General features: G+C 38.2%; 1 protein-coding gene across 26 annotated transcripts in view; it reads left to right on the forward strand.

The window, feature by feature from the left end:
* The window catches only part of IRF2 (interferon regulatory factor 2), a 141740-nt gene extending 133616 nt beyond the window's left edge, over positions 1-8124 (forward strand). For all 26 annotated transcript variants that reach the window (XM_069096298.1, XM_069096165.1, XM_069096347.1 and 23 more), the window contains 2 exons: positions 4765-4811; positions 6803-8124. In XM_069096298.1, coding sequence (XP_068952399.1) covers positions 4765-4811; positions 6803-7111 — 356 coding nt within the window. In that variant the 3' untranslated portion in view covers positions 7112-8124. The remainder of the gene's footprint in view (positions 1-4764; positions 4812-6802) is intronic.
* The last annotated feature ends 1501 nt before the right edge of the window (positions 8125-9625 follow it).

Raw genomic sequence — 9625 nt, forward strand, 5'->3', positions numbered from 1 at the left:
GGGGAGCTCATACCAATTCAAGCTAGGGAAAGAGGTTTAGGACTAAGAGACAGAGATCTTGGGAGTCATCTGTATGGAAGTGATAGCTGATGACATGTAAGTGAACAAGATTGCCAAAGAAGAGATTACACAGAGAAAAGAAGGCCTGGTGTTCTATCTCTTGAGCCACCTAGCTATTTTCTTACAAGTAGTTCAGAGTCTCATTTCTCTTCTCATGATGAAATCTTCCAGAGTTGGGAAGATGAAGAGCTAGCATATGAAGCATCAGGGTTGAAAACCTGGAGAGTGGGATGTTTCAGAAGCCAGGGGAAGTGGTCAACTGTGTCCATTACTATAGAGAGCTCAAGGAAAATGAGGATGATGGCAGTGTGATGATTAAGATATCGTTGAGACAATAGTTTCAGTGTGATGGGTTGTTTTTTTTGTTCAGTTGTGTCCGACTTTGTGACCCCAGATGGGGTTTTCTTGAGAAAAATACTGGAGTGTTTCACCATTTCCTTCTCTAGCTCATTTTACAGATTAGGAAACTGAGGCAAGCCAGTTTAAGTGACTTGCCCAGGGTCACATAGCTAATAAGTTTTGTCTGAATTTCATTATTATTACTTTTTTTCTAATTCTATAAAGTAATCCTTTGGTAGTTTGATTGGTAAGTCTTTTAATGAGTAAATTAATTTAGGTAATATTGTCATTTTCAAAATTATATTTGCTCATCTTATTCATGAAGATTTGATGTTTTTCCATGTATTAAAGTCTGTGTTTCTGTAAACAGTTGATTTCAGTTATATTTATATAGTTCTTGTGTATGTCTTGGAAGGTAGGCTTCCAAATATCCTGTACATTCTGCAGTAATTTTAAATGGAATTTTTCCTTCTATCTCTTTAGTGGATTGTATTATTATTATATAGATATGCATATTTATATGTATTTATTTTATATCCTGCAAGTTTACTGACAATATTTACTGTTTCAATTCACTTTTGGTCAATTTTTCAAGTACACCATCATGCCATCTTTTAAAGTAAAGTAAAGTAAAGTACAGTAAAGTAAAGTAAAGTAAAAAGTGATCATTTTCACTTAAAGCTTGTTCAGTTTCTGCCTCTGAAATTGGGGTGTTAGTCTCTCTTTCTTGTTCATTAGTTTGGGCATTTTATATTTTTGTGAATATTCATTTACTTTGTTTAGGTTAGTTGTATTGGCACATAGTTGGGAAAAGTAGTTTATATGAGTATCCTTCACTTCTTTGTTTCTTGTAAATTCTCGTTTTTCATTTTTTGATACTTCTAATTTGATTTTCCTCTTTCTTATTTTTAATCAAACCAGCTAATTTAGTGTTGTACTGGACTTTTCTCAAAATAGCAGCCCAGTCTGGTATTATTTGTTAATTTAATTTTTAACATTTTACAGCTGAGGAAACTGAGGTAGACAGATAGTTAGTGATTTGTCCAGGGTCACAAAGTAAGAGTCTGAGGTCAGATTTGTTCTCAGGTCTTCCTGACATCAGACCCAACGCTCTTATCTACTGAATCATCTAGCTGCCTATTTGTTATTTGTTTAAATGATGCTCTTCAAAGCACATTCATGCCGTGGGCACTTTGGAAGAGGGAGAAAAAGTTTTTGAGAAGTCTCTTTGTTCACCCACTTCCTGTGCTCGTTTTATTAGCTCCCTACTTAATATACATAATCAATTCTCGACCTCTTTCAAATTTCATCACCTAAGAATAGTTCACCTTGATCTATTGCTTCAAGTATTGCCATTTTCCTTAGAATAACCTTATAAGGTCAGTAGCACAAATGTTATTATTCCCATTTCATGGATGAGGAAATTGAGACTGAGAGAGGCTGTTACTTGCCCAAGGTCATGCAGCTAGCACGTGTCAGAGCCAGAACTCAAAAACTCCATCCCTCCTTGGTCTATGTCCCTTTCCATTGAGCCACACTGTCTCTTCTTTATTGTCATTTCTTTGATTTTGCAACGTGACCCAAGGCAAAAAAACCTCTTCATATTCTCTTTTGCTTTCTGTGTGTATGTATATACACAATAGATGTCCGTAAATCTACATAAACATATATACAAATACATTGTTAAATTCTAATGGAAAAGGAACAGAAGATGATAATATTTGTGGAGGGCAATTGGAAATGGCAGAAGGGGGAAACTTGAAGATATTTGGAAGGAGGAAGAAACTGATCTTGGAGCAGGAGACTACAGTGTAAAAATAGAAAGAGGATCTTGAAATTTGGTCAGAGGTGCCAGGACAAGAACAGTTTGAGAACCAGAGTCATTGGGCAGAGGGCAGTAAGTCAAGGAAGGAGACATTTTTTATCCCTCCTCCTCTCCACCCCTACCCTTTCTCCTGCTGACTCAGCACACAGCTCCCGCATGTTACTTAACATTTCCCTTCCTCATTTCTTTCTTTACAAAATGGTTATACTTTACAAAACAGTTAATCCCTGCCTCCAGGGATAGTGAATTTTAGTGTGAGGACGTGATATGAGAGAGACAGAGATAGATGGTTGGATGGATAGATAGATAGATAGATAGATAGATAGATAGATAGATAGATAGATAGATAGATGATAGACAGATCGATATATCAATAGATGATAGATAGATTAGACAGACAGACAGAGACGGATCAATAGCTTGATATATCAATAGATATCTAGATAGATAGATAGATAGATAGACAGATGGATGGACAGACAGATGGATGGGTGGATGGATAGATGGATTATAGATACAGAGAGATAGATGGGTGTATAGAGAGAATGATGGATAAATAGATGATGTACAGATAAAAATGGATGGATAGAGGAATAGATGGATATAAATGGAGACAGATGGATAAGATAGAATGACAGATAAAGGCAGATGCATGGATGGCTAGGTGGTAGAGACAGAGAGGTGGATGGCTAGATATAGATAAATGATTTATAGTAGACATAGATTGATAGTAAAGATAGGTGATTAATAAATGACAGATATGGATATATAGATGATAGTAGATAAATGATAGATAGATAGTCATTGAGTTTGCTTTCATGTGGAAGCCATTTCCAATATTCCTTTCTTGTCATTCCAGCCTTAGAGTTGGAGTCAGGTTTAGCAGAGGTGTATGCATGGAGCAGAAAAGTATTAAGCATAGAATTACAAGATCTCAGCATTGGAAGGGACCTCAGCAGGCATCTCATCCAACCCATATATGAAGGGAATCCCCTCTATTACATGACCAAGTCCCAAGGAGTAAGAACCTGTCACCTCTGAAGAAAGCCCATCTCCCTTTTAGATTGCTCTCATTGTTAGGAAATTTTTCCTGACATCAAATCCATATGGGCTTCTTGCCCATTTCCACTTGATCCACCCTCTAATTTAAGATCACCTGAGCTTCCCCCCATCCCCGCCGAAAATCTGTCACCCTGTTGACTCTTTGAGCTTGTAGTCTGATGAAGCACTCATTCCCACTCTCTCTACCCCCTATTCACTATTGTTTAGTAACAACTTTTCCCATCATATCTTTGCAAATATAGTGTTAAAAAAAGTGTCATATACTTTTTGCAACCAAAGTCTAGGACTGTATATTTATCTCTATCATCAATATTGATTAGTAGAAGAGAAGCTCATTGGCTTATAGTTTTCAGTCTCCATTCTTTCCTCCTTTTTTGAAAATCAGGATAGCATTTGGCCCGCTTCAGTCCTGTGGCACATCTCCCATTCTTTACACTTTCAGAAAACATTTATAGCCACTCAGTAGTCACACTTGCCAGTACTTTCAGTACCCAAAGATAGAGTTCATCTGAGTCTGACGACTTGAAAGTGCTCTTTTAGGATTTCCTCACTTATCTTGGGATAAATGAGTGTATCATCAGTGCTTAAATCCAAGATCCAACTGTTTGTCTATTGGTGCTTACATTCTACCTGGGAAATCAAATGTACATTCATGAAACAAGTGGACAGTAATTACTACATGGATATGTGCAAGAGAGTTGACTACTCCTTAAAAGATCAGGGAAGGGCAGTAACAAACTTGGACCAGAGAACAGTAGGGGACAGAAGTAAGATTTCCCATAATGCAGATTAGTTTTGCAGAGTCAGAGAAACAGGCATGTACAAAACATTAGGCAGTTGAAGGGAGATTGCCTTAGAAAGAATGGACAACCCCTGTTGGGAAATAGCTAGAGATGAGGTTGGGAAAGTGACCAAAGATGAGCCTGAGTGCCCAGAAATCTCCTTTCTTGTTTTTATTCCTGCTAGCTCTCATTTGTCCAATAGCACTCTACAGTTTAAAAACATTTTGCTTAGAACAACATCACTGTGGTCTAAGCATAATTATACCCATAAGAGGAAACTGAGGTTCAGGGGTTCGGTGAGCTGTCCACTTGCCCACACTTTACTAGGATTCAGATCTAGGCTTTCCAACTCTGAACCGAGGTCTATTTCCACCATACAGTCAGCCAGCACTTTTAAGGAGCACCTATTGGACTAGGGGCCATGCCATTCCAAGAATACAAACGTCGTCAGAACCAGTCCCTACCTTCAAAGGGCTCAGATTTTAGAGATGACAAAATATCAACCCCAATTTTGCTCGGAACGTGGCACTTTCTTTGACTGGATTGTGGGATCTAGCAGCAGAAGGGAAGGATATTAGCTCAGTTACATGTTACTCCTTTTAAGGTAACCATTGTTTCTATGGTGTCTGAACCCAGTGGTGTTGTGAACTGCAGGAATCATGGTCTTCTCTTTCTGTATTTTTATCTCTCTAACAGAAAGCGAAACAACAGACAGTGTGCCAAGTGATGAAGAAAGCACAGAGGTGAGTGTGGGTGGGAGTTGAACCCTGAGAGAGGTGCTTTGGGAGAAGTATTGCCAAGTGCCATCTTGGTTTATATTTAACATTTGTTAAGGAATGTTTTTGTTGGAAGCTAGGGAGAATGGAGTGAGGCTGGGGAGGCGTTCCAGAGGCTGGCTGCTGCATTTTTCTCTAGCAAGAATCACGAATTTTAAAATTGGGCCATTGGAATTAGATGGGAGAAAATAAGTAGAGAAAGTAAAAAAGAGTAGTCCTTTTTTTTTTTTTAAAAGCATATTGAAATAAAATTACAAAGTGAGAGGCCTGTGCAACTGGTCAGTATCACAAGTAAGCTTAAGTTGTTAGTAAAACTATTGTCTGGCCAGGACCACATAACCCAAACCCAATGAACAGAAGAACCAAACACTCTACATATAGCTTGATTTTCTCTCCCTTTCTGTGATCCAGGGCCAAGGCGGTTGTTTTTGTGTTTTATCTTGATTCTGGGCCTGCCTCCTTGAGATTTCCCCTCCTCTCAACAGTGATTACACAATGACAGGAAATGACTGTAATGGTGGTAGTCTTCTGATTTAACTCACTGGGGTTTGTGTGTGTGTGTGTGTGCGTGTGTGTGAGAGACAGAGAGAGACAGAGACAGAGAGAGAAGGGGAGGAAAATATAGAAGGGGTGGGAAGGAGAGGGGGGGAGGAAGAGAAGGAGCAGGGACAGAAAGGGAGACAGATAGACAGAGAATGAGAGACAGGAACAGAGGGGAGAAGAAGAGAGGGAATCTGCTTTTCAAGGAAAGCACAGGGACTTAAAGGACAAAGTGTGGAGATGTGCATATAAATTCTGACTGAATATTCTGGGATCAAAAATCTCACCATGTTTTCCTCAAAGACACATGACTGGACCCCAGCTTCATGCTTGGAAGGCATTGATGATTCCCTTGAACTAATTTGGACCCCCACAGGAACATTAAGGCTGCCTTCTGAGAAGTTCCTCATTTTATTTCCTTTGAAGCAGGGGTTCACTGAGCCTGTGGCCCATAGTAACAGTAGGCATAGCCTACTGGTATAATGGGCATGAAACCCAATGAATAATTCTTAATTTGAGGATAGGTGGAAAGATGGAGTCTCCAAATTGATCTACCCTCTTTTCCTTCATTACATAATCATCTTGTTTTTGAGGAGTTTGTGTGGTAGAGAGGAAAGAATTCTTAACCTGGGGGCCTTGAGCATGCATATATAAACGTGCATACATATGTGTGCAGTATAGATGTACACATGTATACATATATGCATGCATATATTAAACAAATTTATTTCAACATAATTGGTTTCCTTTGTAATCCTGTGTGTGTGTCATTTATTTCACTTAAAAACACTCAGAGAAGGGGCAGCTAGGTGGAGTCAGGAGGACCTGAGTTCAAATGTGGCCTCAGACACTTAACAGCTGTGTGACTTTGGGCAAATCACTTAATCCCAAGTACCCTTCCTTCTCCCCTCCAAAAAAGAAAAAAAACAACAACATTCAGAGATATGGTCCATAAATTTCATCAGACTGGCAAAGGGGTCCAGACACAGAACAGCTTAAGAAGCCCTGCTGTAAAGTTAGAGGACCTGAGTTCAAGTCTTGCTTCTGAGACTTACTAGCTGTGTGACCTTAGACAGACCAGTTCATCTCTGCCAAACCCCAGTTTCCTTATCTATAAAATGAAGGAGTTGTGCTGGATGCCATCTGAGGTCCCTTCCCATTCAAGATGTCTGTTTTTACAGTCAGAGAATGGGAACCAAGTGAGGGGAAATCCTTGTTTAAGCTACAAATAACCACATTCACATATAGTGAAAAGTACTTTTTAGGTCTGTGACTCTTCCAAAAAATGCATTTCACAACAACATTTATTCTCCAGAGGAATAAACGTATTTTTAAAAATGTTATATTTTAAAGCAAAGTAATTTAAAAACCTTTCTGAAGTAAAAACAAACTCTTAAAATCATTCTTTTATTTGAAAGGGACGGCAACATTGGCTGAAAAGAAACATTGAAGGCAAACAATACTTAAGCAATATGGGGACAAGAAACAGCTACCTTCTGCCCAGCATGGCGACTTTCGTGACCTCCAACAAGCCGGATCTCCAAGTTACCATCAAGGAGGAAAGTTGTCCAATGCCTTACAACAGCTCCTGGCCTCTCTTCGCTGACCTCCCCCTAACGTCTTCAGTCTCTCAGGCTCCCACCAGTAGTCGGCCTGACCAGGAGACCCGGGCCAGCGTCATCAAGAAAACATCAGATATCACTCAGTCAAGAGTCAAGAGCTGTTAAGCCTTGGACTGTGAATTTTGGCCACGGCTGTTGGGGGTTTCCTTGTTTTTGTTTGTTCGTTTATATTTTATTTTTCTCTTTGAACACCTACTTTAGACAAATCGAAGGGGGGAATAAGCCTTGACAATAGAACATTAATTGCTATGTCCTACTCCAATATTGGAGCTTTTTTTAAACTCAGGACCCCAGCCTATCAGTAAGTATCTCTAAAGCCTGTTGGATCTCCCAAGACAGAACTTTGGGCCTGCTCATTCAAGTCTCAGGACTTCCTAGGACCATCAATACCCTTGCTTGGGGGCTGTGTCTCTCATAGTCAAGGCCAGGGCAAGACGGAAAGCCTCGGAATGGAAGAGAAAATGTGAACTTGCTGGAATTTTTAAAATCTTTTTTTTTTGTGAATATGTATATAATGCAGCACTAGCAATATTGCAGTCTGCTTTCTGCACCTTATCTGATGGAAGCACTTAAAAATAGGCCTTTTTCATTATCTTGCTCTAAATTAATGGCACATTCAGAACCCCTCTTTTCCCTGTCCTCTTCTCCCCCAAAGTCTATCCATGCTACATGTCCATAAGGATGAGGGGGGAAAGAATACTGATCTTCTGTATAGATGTCACATTTTGAGACTGCTTTTTAAAAACGTTTCTAATCTGCTATGCTTGAATGCCACGCGGTACAATAATAACCCTATCATGAGGATATTATGCAAATTCCCAGATTTGAAAAACAAACACTCTAATTCTAACCAGAGCAAGCTTTTTTAATTTTTTATACAGGGGAATATTTTATTCAAGGTAAAAATTCTAAAGTGAATATAATTGTTTTTTATCTTTTCTACAGCAAATTTATAATTTTAAAATTCATTTTCTTGTTTATCAGCAATTATTATTACATCCTTGTGGCACATTTTTTTTAATTTTGTAAAGGTGAAATAGCTTTTATGAGCTCATGTAGCAATCAAATTATCCTGTGGATTGATAATAAATAAATATGATATAAAGTTAAATTTTTAATGAGCATCTTGCCTGGTTTTGTTTATAGTCTGCTTCAGAGCAGCATGGCATAGTGAATAGAGAGTGATCCCAGAAAGCCAGGAAGACCTGAGTTCAAGTTCTGCTTTAGATACTTCCTGTGTGGCTCTGGGCAGGTTATTTAACCTCTCAGTGCTTTTGGCATCTCTCTTAAGACAGAGCTTCTGTGTGTGTGTGTGTGTGTGTGTGTGTGTGTGTGTGTGATGGATGCCATCAGAAGTCTAATGAAATCTGCAAATTCCTCAGAATATTTTTTAAAAATCATAGCTGAAAGAAATGATTTCATATTTTTTCAGATAGAGGCAATTAAAAATAAAGATGTAATTTTTCATTCCTATCGATGTTCATGGACATTCTGAAATCTTTCCATGGACCCCTTTGTCTATGGAGCCCAGGTTAAGGACTACTGTAAGATCATTTGTTTGAGAGAAGGTGTGATCTGGTCCCTAGTTCTGTTTCAGAACTCATAATTAATATTAATATTGGTGAATATCAATATTAATTGATAATAGCTAGTAACATTTATATAGAACTTTAAGGTTCACAAACTGTTTTTTTCATATATTATCTCACTTGGTCCTCAAAACAACCCTGTGAGGTATGTACTGTTATTATCCTGATTTTACAGATGAAGAACTAAGGCACAAAAAAGTTAAATGATTTGTTCCAAGACACAAAAGTAATAACCATCTGCAGCTAGATTTGAATCTAGGCTTTCTTGTCTCCGAGTCCAGAGTTGGTGGAATGCTAACCAGGATTCTCAGGAGAGGCCCTTTTAGGAAGCCTCAAGCCTTTTCCTTTAAGATAGACACCCAAGAAATGGAATGTGGAGAACTATAAAGCAACCCCTGTTTTCCTCTAAGCGAGAAATCAGAACCAAGAACTGCAACAGGGAATAATAATTCTCAACCACCAGCGAGGTTTTTAATACTGTCTGAACTGTAGAAAACCCACTGGTTTCCCTATGTCCCAGCCTCGCTTCTTTGAAAGGCAAACTGCTGACAAGCAAGACCTCAATTTGCCCCTTCAAGCCCTAGATAAAACTAACCAAAAATAAATAAGAAAGAAGCTAAAGCCCTGAAAAGAATTTTTGAAAAATTAGATATGGTTTTTCTGATGTTTTTTGAATGGATATATACATACATACACACATACACGTATGTGTGTATAGATGTGTGTGTATGAACTGTGCATATCATTTTTACAAATTTAATCATATCTTGGGACATAAAAACCTCACAAACAACTGCAGAAAAGAAAAAAAAGTTCTATACTTCCTTTATTGAATACAATGCAATAAAAATTCTATAGAGAGCCACTGGAAAAAATATTAAAAATCAAATGGACTAAATAACTTAATCGAGAAATTGTTGGGCCAAAGAACAAATCATAAAAATGATAGATCATTTCATGAGAGATAATGAAAACAGTGAGATAACATTCCAAAATGTGGAGAATATAGTCAAAATAGTCCTTAGGAGAA

This window comes from Petaurus breviceps, unplaced genomic scaffold, assembly GCF_028583685.1.
Source record: "Petaurus breviceps papuanus isolate PSGF00001 unplaced genomic scaffold, PetGlider_PUasm1.0 126, whole genome shotgun sequence".
NCBI lineage: Eukaryota > Metazoa > Chordata > Mammalia > Diprotodontia > Petauridae > Petaurus > Petaurus breviceps.